Source organism: Poecilia reticulata, chromosome 10 (assembly GCF_904066995.2).
Source record: "Poecilia reticulata chromosome 10, P_reticulata-male-v2, whole genome shotgun sequence".
NCBI lineage: Eukaryota > Metazoa > Chordata > Actinopteri > Cyprinodontiformes > Poeciliidae > Poecilia > Poecilia reticulata.
The window spans coordinates 30,211,340-30,230,944 of record NC_088839.1 but is presented as its reverse complement, the minus strand read 5'-3'; the positions used below and the strand labels follow the sequence as shown (position 1 = coordinate 30,230,944).

Genomic DNA, 19,605 nt, shown 5'->3' with positions numbered 1-19,605 from the left:
CCCTCAGTGGGGTCGGGAGGGTTGCTGGTTACAAATTTATTTATTTATTTATTTAAATGTAATTGTAGTTACTCTGTATTATTATTTATTTACATAAATAATGCATAAAATATGTTTTGCACACAGCCTATCAGACAAATGTATTAATTAAAAGAATGTCTGCTCAAGTTTTATTTGCAAACTAATAAAGTATTGTGGCTGCTTCAGAATGTGTAAATAACTACTTAATAGAGGATTTTAAAGAAAACTGAACATGTAGAAGGTTCTGGCCGAACCACAAAAATATGTTAAGTTTGACATCCACTCTTTTATTATATATATATATATATATATATATATATATATATATATATATATAGCATGTTTTCTCAGTAACATTTAAACATGCATTTATTTCTGTACTTTTGTGATAAATATTGAATCTTCTAGTTGACGTGTCTTAGACCGACGCCGCTTTGCTGACGTCATGCGTTGACCAGAGTAAAGATGGCGGACGTGTCGGGGACCGAGCTGTCAGAAGAGAAAGAAAACGAAATTGAGCTAAAGAAAAGACAGAAAAGACCTTGGGAAGAGTTTCGCAGGTCGGGAAAAATCGGGATAACTCCAGAGCTTCCGGAGACACTGGGGTTTTTCGACATTAGTGCAGTGAAGAGGGAGCAGCAGGAAGTCTCAGCAGGTAACCGTTTGGTCCACCCAGCAGTGAAGCCACAGATACAACCGTTAAACAACTTAAAGCTTGTTTTTGACTTTCTTTAGCCATTCACACTTACGTGACTCAACGACTACAACGTTTTGTGTGGAGGGGTGAGGACTCAAGCATAAATTAGCTACAAAAGCCTAAATGAGTCTTCTCGGCTTGATGACAGCTGCTGAGTTTGTTTATTTACAGTGCTAGCTTAATTAACAAGCTATTAGTAAATAGCCAGTTAGCTTAAAAACAGCAAATTCAGCCATTTGGTGAAGCTATGTGGCTTCTTATTACTGCTGTATATGACATGCTTTTTTCATATTACGTTTTCATATTTTAGGCTCCCATACCACACCGTGCTGTACAGTTGCTCTACTGTTTGTATAAAATAAATATCTATCTATAGATAACAAAAAGGTTGTTGCTAGGGAAGCTTACTGTTTATTGTGCTTTATCCAAGTATATTAGGAAGTTCAGTAGAAGGTCAAAACAAAAAGTGTGAGGGACATTTACAGTGTGTGGATTGCAGCTGAAGTCCGTGAACCAACACACAAATGTGTCCGTTAAGCTTCTGAACCAAATAAGATTTGGCTGGTTTGAGGAGTAAAAGAATCGTGCTGTTACACGGTGTTCAGAGTTTCATTGGAAGTCAAGGACCTGGGACCTTGAAAAGAGCCAGGAGACCAAATTCAATCAGCTACAGGTTCAGTTTGAAGTTTCCGGATTCTGTGATGAGCTAAATCATCACAGAATGCTGTTGGAACAGCAGATGGATCAACAGAATCTTTTTTGTTTTGTTTTTACCATGTCTAAAGTCTTTTTGAAATCCAGTTTGATTGTAAGTCTAACAAAATAAATGTGTTTTTTATTAGTTTTAAACTATAAACTAAACAAATACTTGAAATATGTAGCTGGACATTTTTTGAGTTCAGTGAATATTTTTTTTATTTTATAAAACAGCTTGTTATGTACAGATAAAACATTGTTTTCACCTTTGGGTCAAAAAAGTTTAAAGCTTTTTGACTCAAAGGTGAAAATAATGTTCCATCTGTATGAAGTCCTGAAGAAATATTTCTGATCTCTTTTAAGCTATTATCAAGACATTACAGTAAACTCTGACTCCTTGAATAATAAATAACACAAAGACCTGACAGATTATTTACTTTTAAGTCTGTTGGTACTATAAACAGCCACATCGCTTTATACCAGGTAACTCATATGTTGCTTGAGTGTCACATCGTATTAAGAGCAGATAAAATAAGTATTGGACACATGAATATTTTTTTCAGTTTAAATATTTGTAGAGTAGCCACTGACCCAAAATTCACTCTAGAAGAATCAAGGTAATTTATTTATTTATTTGGGCAGAAATCAACCTTGAGCACATGATGCCCATTGTTTCAAAGTGCTGCAGAAGGAAATGATGACCTAAAAGTTTAAATATATTTTGTTTACTTTGACTGCACAATATGATGAAATGATGTTGGTAGATGTTGCTTCACACTGCAATAATGTTATTGGTTATGGTTAACCCACTTTTCTCCACCGCTTGCTTGTCAACTTTAGCATTGAGACCACTAAGAATATCCAACAGTCCAAATACATTATTGGCATAAGGAATTTGCATATGTAAAACATGATAGCATCCAAGTAGTTCTTTGATTTGGTGATGATTGTGATGTGATATGTTGTACACATCATGCAACTTTAAGGTTATGTTACGAAAAATAAATACTACTTTTTAAAAAATAGTAAAAAAGTATGTTTTTTGCACACTTTTTATGTAAAAAAGTATGTAAAAACCTTTTTACATACAAAAAGTCGAAAAAATAGTATGTTTTCAACTAAGGCTCTTGGTCGAAAACATAAATACTAAATGAATCAAATTAATTACTTTTCAGGTGTAAAAGAAAACAAACCTATTAAAGATATCAACCTTGAGTTCACCTGTAAGTTGTGGTATGCTAATGTGAATTATACAGGGATCAACTAGTACATCTGATATCATCTCAACACAGTTAAACAAACAGAGACAGTATAAAGTACGAAGTCATGCTGGGTTACATAATATACCAAGTTGCACAAAAACAGTTACTGTAGAAGTTATGGCATAAAGTTATGATAGACATCCTTAGAAATGTTACAGTGTAGTGACAGTTTCCTTGAGGAAACCTCTAGGAGTTATCATTTAGGTGTTTCAACTCCATATGCAGTTTAGACACTGGCCACAAGATACTTGCAACATGATGTAAAATGATTATGTGCACATCAAGCCCAACAAACTCATCACTGTTTCACTTTTTTGGGGCAAAACATTCTTGAAGTATTCTTTGTGGCTGACGTTTGAAAAATACATTTGGTTTATTTGCATTTAGTGCAAATGAACTTTTTACTTTTTAAACCTCAACATAATCCTTTGTTTTAATTTGTCATTTAATTGATTATTGATTATTATTAATTGATTTAATCAGAAAACATCATGAAGTTTTAAAGTAACTGTACTTGCCATTAGAATAATTACATAATTTTGTTAAAGTAAGTATTTGGTATATTTTATTTTTTGCATTTAAAAATGCAAAGATTAATCAGTTTCAATCACTTTTTCCAATAACATTCATGGAATTGAAATCTGATTTTGCTGACAGCTGCAATTGTCACAGACAATGGCTTTGTGATGACACTGTGGCCCTCTTGTTGTTCCAGATCCATCGTTGACGCGCTTCATTTGTACAGAACTCACCAGAGGTTACTTCCTGGAACACAATGAAGCAAAGTACACAGAGCGCAGGGAGAGGGTATATACATGCATGCGTATACCCAAGGAGCTGGAGAAGGTAGTGTACAGTAACGGTCCTGAAATATTCCCCTTGTTTCTCTTTGGCCAGTTTCATCAAGCTGCTTGTTTCTCCAGCCAAACAGAAATGATTATGTTATGAGCAGCCTGAAGCTCCAGTAAACTGAGTTACAGCTGAGCTATGTGACAACCCAACAAATGTTCATTGTGTACATCAGTGGATTATATGATGGGAAACTGTATCAATCTCTTGTAAACAAACCAAATATGTGATAGTTGTCATTGCACAATCTTGCAATAAATGTTGATTCTGCCTAATCAATTCAACTATGGCTTATTACTAATAACTATAATAATTAAAAATGTGCATTGGTGATATTTTTGTAGTTGTTTTTATAATATAAATTAAATGTATGTTATTTTAATATAAACCACTATTTGCTATAGGCTGAACCAAATAAATCAACTGAATTTGCTGTACAGCAATAGAATTACACTGAAATCTGTGTAACTATATTTTTAACTAGATTGATTTAAATTAAGGGTTTTCCTCTCACAGTCCAAAACCATGACTGTTAGTTAATTGACCTTTCCAAATTCTCCTTAGGTGCGCGTGTGTGCGTGTGTGTGTGCGTGTGTGTGTGTGTGGTTGTATGTCCTGTGGGTCTCTGTGTTGCCCTGCGACAGACTGGCGACCTGTCCAGGTGTTCCCTGCCTCTCACCCAGAACGTTGGCTGGAGAGGCACCAGCACCTCCTGACCCCACTAAGGGACAAGGGGTGTATAGAAAATGGATGGATGGATGATTTAAATGAATTACAACTAAATTTGATCCAATGTAATTACATATGATTTAGAATAACATTGTACTGTGAAATATTTTGATGGTACTTTTGATTTGACGCTAAATAATCTGATCTTTATTAAATTTATGGATTATAAGAATATAGATTTTTGAATTGTTGCTTTTCAGCTCACACACATTTAATGATCACAGTGGAGGTTTTACATTCACGCTGACAGCTGTTGTCTGACGAGGGGGGGGTGTTTGTTTGTTGGTTGGTTCTAGCTGATGATCTTTGGCTTCTTCCTGTGTGCCGATGCCTTCCTGTACATCTTCACCTTGCTGCCCCTCAGAGTGCTGCTGGCTCTGCTTCGCCTCCTCACCCTGCCATGCTGTGGCTTCAGGTAAGATTGGAAAACATACATTATACAATAACTGAAAACAGGAATAAGAGCAAATTGTATTTCTGCACAAACTGAGTATGATTATCATCTCACGGTTAATTTCCTGTATTTGTCTTGGTTTTGTGAAAACCAGAACCACAATCATCTCTTTAGGTCTTTAGGTTCAGGAGTTTGTGTTGGGAGACACTTCCAGGATCATTTGACCTATTCCTATGTTTCTTCATATAATAACATATCAGAAGGATTAAAATACATTTTCATACTTCTAGAGAAACTGTTAAACTGCAAATGCATAGCTTTAACTGAAAGTTAAGGCCACCCTTTTTCAATATTTTACAGGTGTTGTATCTGGACATAAAAAAATATCTCATCAGTGCAAGATGGATAAATCCAACGTCAGATAAATATCAACACATGATCTATCACACATAATAATAATAAAAAATAAATAAATTTAACATTTTAGATACTTAAGCAATCTAAAATGTTTAATTATCCTGTAGAACCAGCTTTTGAAGCCACAACTTTATGATCTCTGATGACCTTTGCATTAGGGTTATGGTCCAGACGTCTTGCTCAGATGCGTCTTTGCAAACTTAAGCTGTGCTTTTATCCTCTTGTCAGGTGTTCATCTAGAGTTTTATCCATCTAATGACATGGTCAATGATAAATGACCTGAACTTGCATCTTTATCAAGTCAAGACGATGAAGCGCTTTACACTGCATTCAGTCATTCACCGATTCAATCAAATGTTCAACTAAAATATGCAAAAGTCTAAAACATTTTAACTTATACTGTATACCAGAAACAGTAAAATTAGAGGTATATCCACTTACTTTTATGCAAGGATAAATGGTAAATGCAAACCGTTTAGGTAATTCTCTTAATTTTCAGACTGGCAATCATGTCTGTAGTTATTCCTTATTAATTTGTATAATAATAATAATAATAATAATAATAATAATAATGCACCCCTGAGCAGAATTATTTTAGCTTATTAGTAATATTAGAAATTGTGGAGTACGCACTATTTAGATTAATATTATACAGCCCAGAAATGGAGTCAGAATTAGAATTAGAATAACTACAAACTTAGAATCCAGAAATACTTAACAGGAACAGCCACTACTTAATTACTTTTATATTACTACTTTTTAGAAACTTTAACTACTCATTTTACACCAGAAAAGGATTTATATTAGGCATTTTGCTTTTTTCTTCTTTTTCTTTCCTTTGGTTTGTTATTTTGTTTGTATTTCCTTTTAATTCATGTAAAGCACTTTGGATTGCCTTGTTGCTGAAAAATGTGCTATATAAATAAAATTACCTTACCTTACCTTGTAAGAGTATAAGTTGTAAGACTTGCAAATAAAATATTAGGAATGGTTATATCAGTTTTTCATAGGACCGCACTTTGAAAAGATCACTTTTCCAGAAAAGGCCAAAAACCATTAAGGAGAAATGTCTTCTTACAAAAACTCTAATAGTTTGTACACGCAAGAGCAGTTGGATCAGGGGAACAATTGTTAACAGTCCAGCTATGTTACAAAGTTATGGATAAATGTACCCTTAGTCTCACGAGAGGCCCCGTGTGACATTCTGCCCCCTGTTCTGCCTATCTCTCACCTTACTGTCCTTCCCCTGCAGGGCACGCACATGCCCCTACTGCAAAAGAAGCAGGTATGCTCCCACAAGCCCATCATAGCTCCAGTAAAAGTTAGTCCTGTCCCGAACAAGCCCGTGTTTCCAGTCATCAGCCTCATCTCATCTCCATGATGTTTGTAAAGATACAGCCTGGCACTACACACCATGTTCTGATCTTCAAGTTAGTTTAACTTTGTCTGCTCCAGTAAAGTTCTGCTGAGCATGTTTGGCCATTTTCACCCCGTGATAAGTGTCGGTGATACACCTACTGCTGCACTGCAGTTTGTGTTGTCTGTAGCTTCATTTTCCAGTACTTAAGAGGGAGAGAAACAAAGTAATTATTTACCTCCACTGTTAAATTATCCTGTACAGCAGCAGACAGACTATTTGATACTAAAAATTAAGCTTTTTTAACAAAATCTTTCACCTCTTCTTCTGCCCTTTATGTTAAGCTTTCTTTTACATCCTCGAATAGAGGGAGCTATTCTCAGTCCTAGTTGCTTGTAATGCTGCTCTCTTGCTTTCGTAAAATGATTTGGTTTGTGAAGATGGTGCTTACAGAATGTAGATGATGCACCCCTGAGCAGGTAACTTTAAAGGCTGCAGCAGTTTCAAGTCTGTGTGCTGAGAATCAAGAGCCTTCTCAGGGTCAGCACCTTCACTACCTGAATACTAAAACTGTAACATATAATGCAATGCAAGGTTGAACACTAGGTGGTGGTATAGCACCAGAAGTCCATGTCCAATGTCTTTCCCATTTTTGCAGAATTTATGTACATGCTTTTATTTGTGATATGAAGCAATTTGATATATGGGTAACTTTTTGAGCTACAATCAAAGTTCACTGTGAGGATAATTATCCTCTAATGGTATATTGAAAACAGCCCAGATGTTCAACTGCGTCCTCAGCTGTGCATTGAGTGAGAATACAGTGATACTAATGGTTAGGTTGTTGTCAGTCTGGTGTCAGTTCAGAGGTGCAATGATTCAGCCTCTCTATTACCAGCCATGTAAATCATGTTTTTCCGTATCATTAAAGCTGCTGCTAAAGTCAGTGGAGGCATCAATGACAGTTAGAATCGTTCCTAACATTGCACTTTGATACTGAGTGTTTAAAAATTGTGCCTTTTGTGATTTGGCAAAGAAAAAATCATGCAGAGCTGGTAACTGGGTTTAGCTTTCAGAAGAGCTCAATTAACCAACTAGCAGCAGGCTGATTAGGCTCCCTCAGCATTTTCAAGGAATAGTCCCATTTCTCTGTGATAAATGAGTAATTTAAACAAACTGGTCATTACCAATAAGTTCATGTCCTTAGAAGGGAAATAAATAATTTCTCTACAGTGGTGTTGCATGCTTGCATGCAAATAGACAAAACACAGCTGACATGGAAAATATGGAGAAAGTGTTCAAATTAATCTCCCCCAGCTCTTCCCAGTCGCCCCTGTCACTGTAACTAAATAACCGCTCCCATGGATTTGTCAGCTCTTCTCGTAACGTGCTCCAGAGCTGCCGCTGCCGACTACAGATATTAATAAAATAAGCTGCATGTTTGACTCACTTTATTACCTTGAAAAGACGTGCCAACGTGGATATGACAGCTGATGCCTGTTTGTTTTCTGTCTCAGTCATTTCTGTCCAAAATGTTGAATCCAATTTTATATCATAACTGAAACATTTTAATCAAGAGCGAAGCTCAGCCACTGGTCCTGTTGGTCTGTTTGGTAGATAAGAACAGTCTGGATTTATTTCTTATGTACTTTAACCAGAGAGACACATTTCAAAAACAACCATATTAAAAAGACAGCTGGCTTCCAAGATAAATGTTATATAAAGGAGATAATATCTTTAATATTTCATATTGTACTTTTATTGATACCATCTGTTGTTGCTCCTGGTGTTTTATCTCATTTTGAACAGAAATGAAAATATTACTCATGTTGTATCTTGGCATCAACTTGTGAGAATCTAATCGGACAGAGATCATTCAGCCTGAGTAACCTGCAGTAATAGATGAGACTGGGCGACATCTGTTGTCTGTTCCTTCTTGTTTTGCTGTCATAGCCTCACTGCAAAGCATCACCGTGTTTTAGATGAATGTGTGCATGATTCTTCAAATGGTTGGAAATATCTTCATGTTAATACTTGATTCACGTGTGCGTTTGTCAGCACGCATTACATTGCGGTGTGAACACATTTACTCATGCATGTTTGATTTTGGGAGATGCAGAACAGCTTGCAGCTCAGCATGCATCAGGGCATTAAATAACACAAGTCTGTGTGTCGGTACGGGAAATAGATGCTGAGTTTTCTGAGTGGGTCCCTGTGTCTGTCTGAACAGCGGGTCACGACTGCTGCAGCCAGCGCAGGTTTGTGATATGCTGAAGGGGCTGATCCTGGTGCTGTGCTTCTCCATGATGCACTACGTGGATTACTCCATGATGTATCACCTGATCAGAGGACAGTCCGTCATCAAGCTCTACATCATCTACAACATGTTGGAGGTACTTTACACTGCAAACACCGAAAAACAAAAATTAGTGATGCTTTAGCTACGCTGTTGTTTTATTTATAACTCTTAACATCCGTTCCATTGCATAATACCTACCGTTAAGGAAGAAAATAAACTATTTATTTGCAGAGTCGTTTTAAATAAATCTCTAGTATTTTAAAAAATGTATATTTTACAAGGAAAAATGTGCTTCAAAGCTGACATACTGAACAGAGTTTGCCTCTATAACAAAAAGTAGTTTTCTTTCAAATAGCTTTTTACATCTAATACTTAAAGTTCTCAGCTACATTCTCTCTCCCTTAGTAGAGGCTTGATCAATTCACTGATCAAAAACAGATTAGACGTTGGGGTTCTGAGGATCGAGCTGAAAATCATCTGATTTTGGTAAATAGACTCAGATTTCTGAGTACATCTAGTATTGAATTCTTGGCAAACACAATGATGTTTTTTGAAGTTCAGAGATTAATTATGAAATAATTGAGGCTTGTGATTCTTAAATTCTCTTCAGACTCTCTTACCTTTTCAGTAGTAGGACATCTAATAAAAGTTTAAGATTCATGGCTGAATAAATTGACAAGTCATGTTTAGCAATGTGAGCTACTTCTTTGCACCCACAAAATAAACCTTTCGTCTTTGTGTGGAAAGGAAGCATCACAGGAAGACTGTAGTTCTTTCCATATTTGATGCTCCGAAGCACTTTATATGAAAGTTACTCATGTCTGAATTGAGGTGGTTCTGTGATTTAACAGAAAAAAACTAATATTTCACTGACTAACATCAATAAGGTTACATTTACTGTCTTTCTAAAGCTCTGACAAACTTCATTTCCAACCTGTTTTCCTTTATAAGGTTGCAGATCGCCTCTTCTCGTCTTTTGGTCAAGACATCCTGGATGCTCTGTACTGGACGGCCACTGAACCCAAAGAACGCAAAAGAGACAGTATAGGAGTTATCCCTCACTTTTTTATGGCTGTCTTTTATGTCTGTATCCTTCCATTTTATCTTCATGTTGAACACAAATGCTTTTGAAATATGACCCCTTTTATTTATTCTTTAAAGCAACAGTGATGCACATGGTCATACACTAGATAAATGAGAATTCTGTAACATCCATATTCTTAGTTATTTGAAATTTATTATCAAATATGGTATACCAAAGGCAGGACAAATCAACATTTTTGGACTTAAACAACATGTTTATGCCTGTCGCTTCAGCACCTGAGCCAGCTCTAAATATTATTGAAATAATAGACTTTTAGTTTCTGGTTTAGTTTAGAAGTCTTATTCCTAACCACTGCTTTTATTTAACTTGATTTATTTTTTAAAAAGGTGTTTTTCCTGAGTATTTCTTCCTCAGTTCTTCATTCCATCCTCATCATGGTCCAAGCCTCCACTCTGAATGTTGCGTTCAACTCGCACAACAAGTCTCTGCTTACCATTATGATGTCCAACAATGTCAGTGCTCAGACACACCTTGCAAAAAAAAAAAGAAATTCTAATGCATTTACCTAAAATATTTGTCCAAGTAGCAATGCAGTAAAAGTATTTGCATGTTGATATATTTATTCAGCTTGCAGATGTTAAAATCTGACTCTTGCAGCTACAACATTGTATTTTTATACAGTATAGATTTGATGCTCTAATATGTGTGTTTTATGAATCTCAGTTTGTGGAGATCAAGGGAAGCGTCTTCAAGAAATTTGAGAAGAACAATTTATTTCAAATGTCTAACAGTGGTAAGTTTTTCATCACCACATTGCACATCATTTTTCGTTGACCTCTGTCTTTCATAACAGTTTCATACATTTGTTGCATTGCACAGCTATCAAAATTTTTTTCACAGTCAGCTGAAGGCTTCCAAAACTAGCTTAATAAGAAAAGTGCATTTGTTTATTTTTGGCTTCATTGTTACACATGACAAAAAAAAAAAAGATAAAAATGGCACCTGACTTCCTGTGAACCGTTTTAATTAGCCCATTTCACATTTTTTACTCTACTTAATTAGCTGCTTTTATTTTATCTTTCAGATATTAAAGAACGGTTTACCAGCTATGTTCTCCTCCTCATCGTCTGTCTCAGGAATATGGAACAGTTTTCATGGAACCCAGGTAATTTTTTTTGTTTTCCCTGTAAACTAAGTTTTTATTAACATTTAAAATGCATTAAACACAAAACTGCATCCTTTCACTTTTGCCCTAAATATAACACATTGACAGTATTTCTGTGCCAGCACTAACGTTGCTGCTTGCCTTGAATAAAGATTTGACAGTTATGCTGAGCAGTTGCTTTCTGTCTCTTCCCACTGACCAACTGTAGTACTTTGGGGAGTTTCTCCCAGAATCTTCAGTCAACAAGGCAGCAAAGTCAGAGATGAGAGCTGGGCGTTACTGTTTGACAGCTTTCTGACACTCAGCTCCTCCTGCCAGTCTCAAACACAAACTCCCTGTCAGTGACAGACGTTGACTGTCAACTGAAATGTTAACTCTTTAAAGCAGCACACTTCTCATTTTGCATTCATTCTGTTCATCCTCTGATACACCAAGATGGATTTGCTCAGACATGACATTCTTTCTCCTCAGACCACCTGTGGATGTTGTTCCCTGATGTCTTTATGGTCGTCATGTCTGAAGTTGCTGTTGACATCATTAAACATGCGTTCATCACAAAGTTCAACGACATCACAGCAGATGTAAGAAACAAGCCAACGGCAAAATAACACATTTACGCATCGCTTATTGAACAAGGTTTCTAACCGGCCACATGCTTGTCCTACAGGTGTACAGTGAATACAGAGCCAGTCTGGCCTTCGATCTTGTTAGCAGTCGACAGAAGAACGTATGATTTTTATTTTTTGTTTTGCTTGTTTGTTTTCATATCATTGTGATTATTTTGTTACATAATAAAGCTCATGCAGCTAACAGATTCTCATGTCAAGAGATGTAACCTTTGTGTGTCACTGTGCAGGCCTACACTGACTATAGTGACTCAGTGGCCCGGAGGATGGGCTTCATCCCTCTGCCGCTGGCTGTCCTGGTGAGTGGCAACAGTCAGTTACCCTAAACCGACTCAAACCCTTTAGAGTAACAGTCCAAATACTAGCTTTTATACTTTTAGATTTTTGGATTAAACTGATTTTGGAATGTGTTGCTGTTCTTTCAGCTAATCCGAGTGGTGATGAGTTCTGTGAAGGTACAGGGAGCTCTGTCCTACACATGTGTGTTCCTCTTTTATCTTGGGTAAGCCTTTAGTTTTGCTCTGCTTGTTTTCTTCTGCTTTTATATGGCAAATTATATTCCTGTTGCCAAAATGAGAGCTAGTAACCACAATATTGTGATGAAAGTTTTGACAAATTTAGCAAACGTTTTAAAAAATAAAAAATAAAAAATGCAATTGTTAGACTCTTGACTTGCACTCTGCGCTTGATGAGGACACACTGACACATCTGTGGTTATATAAACATGAACACCGTAGCTGACTTCCCACTGGGCTCTTCCCATTGAAGAATTCCCTTCAGGAAGAAGAACACATTGTTGTCATCTCTGGCCTTCCCTTTCCTCTGGTTTAAAAATAGCCCTTGTTTGAGCAGATCGCTGTGCCTTGGCAAAGATTTAGCTGACACAATCTCAGTTCCAAATGGCCTGTCACAGCAACCGTTGCTCCACAGACCCAAATGTGTCCGTCTTCCACTCATCAGTGTCAGAGTCAAAGCTCTGCAGTGAAAAGCGTTCTGCACATCAGCATGCGGGTGTGAAAGATGAGGCTAGAATGGTGGTGATTGCTTACAATCGTTAGGCTCCATTTTAAGAAAACACTATTACCGGTGCATCTCAACAAATTTCAATTTGTGTAAAAAAAATATTTATTTAAATAATTAAATAAATTAACTAGCATTATATAGACTTACATTCTGTTTATTTTTGATGACATTTGGTTACAGCTGATGAAAACCCAAAATTCAGTTTCTCAGACAAAAGGATATTACATAATTCCATTTAAAAACTTTTAAAGGATATTTGAAGCAGGTGACTCTTTAAGCACTGACCTGAACTGAAGTCCACACTTTGTGAATCTCTCTTAAACTTCTCAACGGTCGTTGGGGTTTCAACCTTGAGGACTGAAATCTTTTGTTGGGTTCCTGGTCCAACACCCTCATCAAAGGGCTCAATTTTCTTCTCAGCAAGCGGTCAAATTGTACAGACTTCTGCTAATGCCCATTTTAATAGAATCGGGTGTATTTAAGCAGAGTCACCTTCGAAGCTGCAGAATGTTGAGTAATATTCCAAATGACTAACTTCTAAAATTTTAAAAGGTTCATATTTTAAACTTAATTACTGGAACAAACATTTTGATTGAATTTTAACATGTTAAGATGCTTCTGTAAGTTTAGCTCATCCTAGTTTTGATTGATTTAGTCAGAAAACTCTGCTTCTAATTAAAATAAATGAATAACTGCGATGTTCTGCTCTTCTTGGCTGCTCACTCTGTGGTAGAGTTCAACAAGTTTAGCAAATGTCACCATTTATGAAAAAAATAAAATCTAAATTCCAAAACCTGCTGTAGTTCAACTTCAAGGAAACTTAGAATTAGCCCCAAGTTATTGCTTATTTTATCCTTTATTATGTTTTTAGCAATTTATTTCTTTGTGCCAATAAAATGTAAAATATTCTAATATTGGTTCCTTTGTTGCTGCTCTACTTGTAGGATGGTTACTCTGAAAGTTTTAAACAGTATTGTGCTACTGGGGAAGTCTTGTGTTTATGTGAAGAGAGCCAACATGGAGGACAAACTGTTTGAGAGGCCACCGACCGCTCCGTCCTTCTCTGCAAAGAGTCCCAGCAAATCTGACCCACGTAGATGCACTAAATCTTCAGGTAAGCAAAGCTTTTCACCTCAAGTAAATTTTTATTAAAGTGCATGTCTTCAGAGAAGATGAAGGGATCTCTCATAAAAGTTATTGAAGTTATGTTGTAAAATATGGACAAAACACAACGTGAGGTTTATCCTGTGCATTGCATTTTATTTGTTACTAAAAAAGAGGAAAGGCTTGTTATGTATTATTCATTTTGTGAGTTTTAACTCTTTGGTAAAACGTTTGTAATCGCTGGTGGACCAGCAAAACCATTGATAAAAACACATCCAAACATCTGGTATTTATATCTATTCTAAACATCTTATTTTTATTTTAAAACAATGCAAATGCTTTTCTCTGACAATCCGAATCAATAGGTTGGTGGATTGCAGTTCTATTTATAAAAACGATTATTTATATGTGCAGCTGGCAAACAAGACGTCCTGAAGTGAGGCAGTGTCTCTCCTGCCAAGTCTCTTATCAGTTTTGCGCAGTTCTTTAAAATATGACTTATTGTGTTTATTCTCAGAATGATTTTTCTCATGATACTACTCCTTGTGCTCTCAGAGTGAAATAGTTCACACTGTTTTCTTTCTACAAAACACAATACTTCATAATGAGATCTGTGCTGTCCTTTGATTTATTCAAGATTACATTTTCTGGATAAACTAGAATCATTTTAATCAGCCATCTTGGAGCTCAGCCAAGTTGTGGAAATAACTACTTTTTATTTTCCAAGCTGGATTCTTCCTGTTCTTCCTGATCTTTTCTCACTTTCACCGAGGAGGAGGGATAAAAAAATATTAATATAAAAAAATCACCTTGCTGTGGTTCCCCAAAAGAAAGGATAAAATAGATTTTGTATTTGTTTGCAAGTTAAACCACCCAATTTCTCTTAGTTTTTAGCTGTAGTTTGAATCTCCAGGAAGAGAGATGCAGGTTTATAGCTGAATTTTTGGCCATTATTAGTCAGTCAGCTGCAGCATGAAGGGTTTATTAATATATCAACTTCTTTGTGTAATCTTTAGACAAAGATTCCAAAAATGGCAACAATTTGCCTTTTTGCAAACAACTTGACAGATTGCATTGACTTGCTCTAGTCTGCCATGGTTGCCTGGCAACAAGAACCCTGTACAAAGTCATCAGATGAGCAATGTCCACTGCCTTTTTGTTTTTAATTCTGAGCAAAGCTGATTTAGCTTGACAAGCATAACAACATTTTAAGTTATAATATAAAGTTATTATTGGAATATTTAAGTCTTTCTAGACAACAACTGTCTACAAAATAGTTACTATCACATTTTCAGAGAAAAGGAGTTCATACGTTTCATCCTTTGTCATTCAGGTGAATCCATTGTGGATCAGATTCCTGCCACACCTTGCAGCCCTCCGACCTCCTCTTCACCCTCTGTGACCACCCAGCCGGCTCCCCGATCTGACTTGTTTCTTCCTCCCCCCACTGACGCCTCACCTGCGACAGCAGACAGCTGTCCTTCGACCTCAGAACCCCAATCTGACACTGACCCACCAACAGCTTCACCTTTACAGGAAGAGGAGGCAGACGAAGCCTCCGATATGAACCACAAAGCTCCCAATAAAGACCTGCTGGAGATCGATCGCTTCACAATCTGTGGCAACCGAATCGACTGACCAGCTGCAGCCACCGATGTAGCAAGTAACCCACTCAGGTATAGCGGAGAGTGCAGGCTCTCAGCCAGATCCTCCACGTGGAAAGCAGAGTATTTATTGGCAATACGATAAGTTGTTGTTACCAGGGACACAGCGTCAGGCGGCTCTGCTGTGGTCGACGCCTCAGGTCGAGAAGTTTGACGAAGAACACTTCAGGTGTCTGATAAACAGCAGGAGACAGAAAGTGTGAGTGTGGCAGTTGAGTCGTCGGGACAATCTGCCAATTGTTTCTGTGTGTGTGTAGGTGTGTGTCTGTGTGAAAGAAAACAGTGTGTGTGAGTGTGACAGCACACAAGCACTTCCTGATTGAGCAGCTGTGGGACCAGAAGGAGAGAAATGTCGCTCCGCAGACAGAAAACAAACTAAAACCACAGATTTTTAAAGCAAGCGTCAGAATATTCATTTTATATAAGAAAACATGCTGAGGTATCAACATATTGGCTTTCAAGACTAAGTGATTATTTTATTCATTTATGTTGAGATGGTGTTGCAAACAGAAAAGCAGGAAAGATATTGTTGCACACATAAGTCAGTATGTTATTCGGTTTATTGAGGATAATAAAATGTGGATTACAGAAAACTACATGAAATCTATAATTCAAAACATGAGAATCAGCAAACATGAAATCCAAAGTAATAAAACAACAACATTCTTTTGAACTGTTGGCCTTAAGAGGGGCGTTTTGTTTACATCATTATATCATTAACACCTTCACCAACTTACTGAACCCCATCTTGCTGATGTTAACTCAGCAGCTTCTGTCGGTCCCTGACTCAGCAGATGGAGAGCAGAGGTGGAGGAAGCAGCGGCGCAGTTACATCTATAATGTCACCTTTTTATGAACAAAGTGATAAATCATTCAATATTATCACCTTCAATGTCTTGTTATCCATTAAGACGCGATATGACAGAGTGAGGCGCCTCCTCTGGAATGTACCAAGTTAGTTTTTAATTCTTTTGGTCTCGAATGTTTGCACTGATGGACCATTAAGTTAAATCGGGTCATGTTTCACATAAGCTCAGCTGATGTTTCCATAGGAACATCTTAGAAAGATAGAAGCAATATTTCCACGACAGAATGCCTTTTTTTTTTGCATGTGTGCTTTAAAATCTGTGATTTGACTGACTTTAAGAAGTTATTGTAAACCATTTTTTATTGTGATTAAAACATATGATAAATATATAGAGTATATAAAAACTGTTTGTTTATAATTGAATGTAAGGACAATATAAAAATCCCAAACTTGATTATATTTTTATGATAGAAAGTCAAGCAAAGCCCTTCAATTTGATCAGAAATGTATCAGTTTCAAACGTAATGCAGATATAGTTTGATTTGTTTTCTGGTTTCATCCATTATTACACATTTACAATTTGTATAAAATATTTTCACCGAAACACAATTTCAAAAGAACTGTTGACTAAAGGAAACAAAAAATGTAATCGGAACAAGGATGTACAGACAAATGTTAAATATTGTTTAAGCAGAAAAAAGTTTACGTTAATGATTAAGGGCAAAGTGTTGATTTACATTGTCCTTTCCCATCATAGTAAGCAATATGGTTCTACTGGGGGAACTGTAAATGACTCAAATTTTCCGTGTGAAATGTGATTCCTCAAACCATCGCGTGGTTCTGTCACAGGGCCGGAACTCCCCCGTGTTTTGTTCGGAGTCGTCCAAACTCTTTGTTTGTTTACAGTGAAGGGCAGCCGAACTGCAGGCGGCCGAAGCCGAGATCAACAGAACTGATGAAGTGGAGTGTTTTTATGTCCAGTACACTGCCTGCTCTGTTTCATTAGTTTAGATTTATATTTAATTCATACCTTGATAATGAATGAAATTGCCTTTTTGGAATAATAAAAGTATTTTTTTTTTTTTTTATGGTGATCGCAAATGTTTCCTTTAAACAACAATAAGGAAAGGAGTAACTATGAACAGCAGTTTTTTTTTTCAGCTGTGGCTCTGAAGTAAACAAAAAAAATCTAATTTGGTAATCATTGGAGAATTACACCAATCAGTAATCAGAAAGATTAGAAAACTGATTTAGAAAAAAAAAAAAAAAAAACACCGATATGTCTCCAAAAGTCTAAAGGAAGGTTTTGGAATGGCCTACTTAAAGTCTGGACTTAAATGTGACTGCAGTATTGCAGCATAAACAAACATTTATTTTTGCAACATACATAAAATACAGAATTGTCTTTTCTCCTCTGGTGAGATTGCATACATACAGAAGCCTCTGTGATGTGGTGTTAAAACAGCTTTAACCATGACCAGAAACAACTAGCTGCTTGTGATTTACTATGGGTCTGGCACATTTCACTCAGTGACCAGGATCATGCAGTTTTTACTCTATCTAGTAAATAACGCCAAAGTTAAATAGGGGATTATCAGAATAAACTCTGACTAAAAAGCATTATACTTTTGTAAAGAATAAGCAGGTTTAGAAGATGGCTTGATGAATGGATATTTGGAATATCTCTGCAAACTATGGCTTTAGCTAAAGCAAACAAGAACTGGGGGGGAAGGAAGAGCTGTCAAAAGTTCAATGAAACACTTTAAAAACACTTAAAATTACATTGAGCAATAGTAGGGTAGGGTAAAAAAAATTGAAGCAATGCAGCTGTTTCATCAATACAGCTGCATATCAAACCACTCCAAAGGCTAAATTATAGTTAAAAATCAGACTCTGATTCTTATACTTCTGGAGATGTTGACAGCCTGAGTCAGTCCTTTTGTTTTTTAAAAAACAAAAGGACTGAGGCTGCCAGTGCACTCACAAAGTTGGAACAGTGGTTTATATTTTCGACTTCCCGTTAGGATGATGACCTCATCTTTACCCGCACACTGTCTGTTTGGAAGCGGAGGTCAGGCAGAGTAAATCTGGACCAGACATTCTTAGAGGGATAAGCTACTTACACTGCCGAGAGCTGAGGCAAGATGCAGCCCTGTTACAGCCTCCAGTAGGGCGACAGGTGTAGTCGTAGGTTATTTAGATAAATTCCAGCAGTGGGTAGAAAAAGAACTTTAAAAAGGAAGTCGAAATAATCGGGAAAGATGTTAAAATATTGTTAATTAGAGGCATTTTTAGTCAAACCAGACAGTATCTGTGACTTAAATCCAAGTTAAATCATCTGTTTCAACACAGGGTCTAAAACATCTTTTCAATCAATCAAATTGTATTTGTATAGCACATTTCAGCAGCAATCTTTTACCAGTACAGTGAGACCATTCTGCAGGTTTAATGAGCTTTTATCTGTAAAGAAATATGATCACAGTCGACTATCAGACATTTTTAAGCCAGGGTTGAGGCCTGATGTTCTCCACAGTCAGAACAGAGATCTTATTATACTGAGAAAAGTAACCTAAACAGCATCAGCAGTCATACCAGTAAGCCAGGTATCACCATGGCTACAGTGGCATCTGTTAGTTGGAGGAAACGAAAAGCTGAGGACCTGGTATAAATGACATGTGCACACAATGCAGTCAAGATGAAAGAAGTCAAAACCCATTATTAGGAAACAAAAATGTCAATCTGGAAGTGTCCATAACGCATAAACATCATAAGAGGAAGTCAAAATGTATTAAATTAATAAAATAAAGATAATTGTAATAAAATACTGCATTCGTTCCTCTTCAATGGTTGAACATTTGTAACTGAGAGGTACAATTAGGTGGAGTCTTCAGTCCTAAAACATCTGAACACCTGAAAAGTATTTTGGTCATAAATGATTATAAAATGTAACTCATTTTTTAAGATCCTGCTGTCTCTGTTTCCTGCTGGCTCTGTCTCCCACAGAGTTATCCACAAACGGCTAAAATCTACAAATACTTAAAACCCTCTTTAAAAAAACTTAGAACTTCTTGTTTTAATTGTTCACACATGAAATATACCTGCATTTTGCATTAAAATTCACAGTGGAAACCATTTTAGCACCACCTCAGAATCTACAGCCTTCTTTACCTCTGCTTTATCCAATCAGCACAATACTGCTTTACAAAGCATTGTGCCAATATATTACATCTTTCTAAAATAGATTTTCTTTTTAATATTTTAAAAATGCCCTATGGAAAAATAGCTAAGCAGATTTACCACAAAACAATTGAAGTTATGTTTCATAGAAAAATCCATGAATAGGTGAGTCCCAGACTTCCGAACCGCGGATAGGCGGGATATTACGATCAACACTGAGGTTCAATACAGCGCCAATGACAAGTGCAGTGCTGTCTGGGCCTCCCTGTCGT

General features: G+C 36.6%; 1 protein-coding gene across 2 annotated transcripts; it reads left to right on the top strand.

Annotated features, from left to right (window-relative positions):
* Positions 1 to 456: 456 nt before the first annotated feature.
* Positions 457 to 17,241, top strand: tapt1a (transmembrane anterior posterior transformation 1a). 2 transcript variants are annotated; one of them, XM_008421095.3, is made up of 15 exons: positions 457 to 676; positions 3,392 to 3,522; positions 4,551 to 4,669; positions 6,318 to 6,350; positions 8,653 to 8,815; positions 9,673 to 9,808; positions 10,181 to 10,278; positions 10,490 to 10,559; positions 10,851 to 10,931; positions 11,403 to 11,512; positions 11,599 to 11,658; positions 11,788 to 11,856; positions 11,983 to 12,059; positions 13,525 to 13,694; positions 15,018 to 17,241. In XM_008421095.3, the coding sequence occupies exons 1-15, from the start codon at positions 487 to 489 to the stop codon at positions 15,320 to 15,322; spliced, it is 1,812 nt and encodes a 603-aa protein (XP_008419317.1). In that variant the 5' UTR covers positions 457 to 486; the 3' UTR covers positions 15,323 to 17,241. The 2 variants fall into 2 exon arrangements, with proteins under 2 accessions (XP_008419317.1, XP_008419318.1); XM_008421096.3 differs by lacking the exon at positions 6,318 to 6,350.
* The last annotated feature ends 2,364 nt before the right edge of the window (positions 17,242 to 19,605 follow it).

Coding starts and splice junctions, on each gene's coding strand:
- tapt1a (XM_008421095.3), top strand. CDS start 487: ATGGCGGACGTGTCGGGGACCGAGCTGTCAGAAGAGAAAGAAAACGAA. Junction 11,513..11,598: donor TCAACGACATCACAGCAGAT/GTAAGAAACAAG, acceptor CTTGTCCTACAG/GTGTACAGTGAATACAGAGC. Junction 11,857..11,982: donor CTCTGCCGCTGGCTGTCCTG/GTGAGTGGCAAC, acceptor CTGTTCTTTCAG/CTAATCCGAGTGGTGATGAG.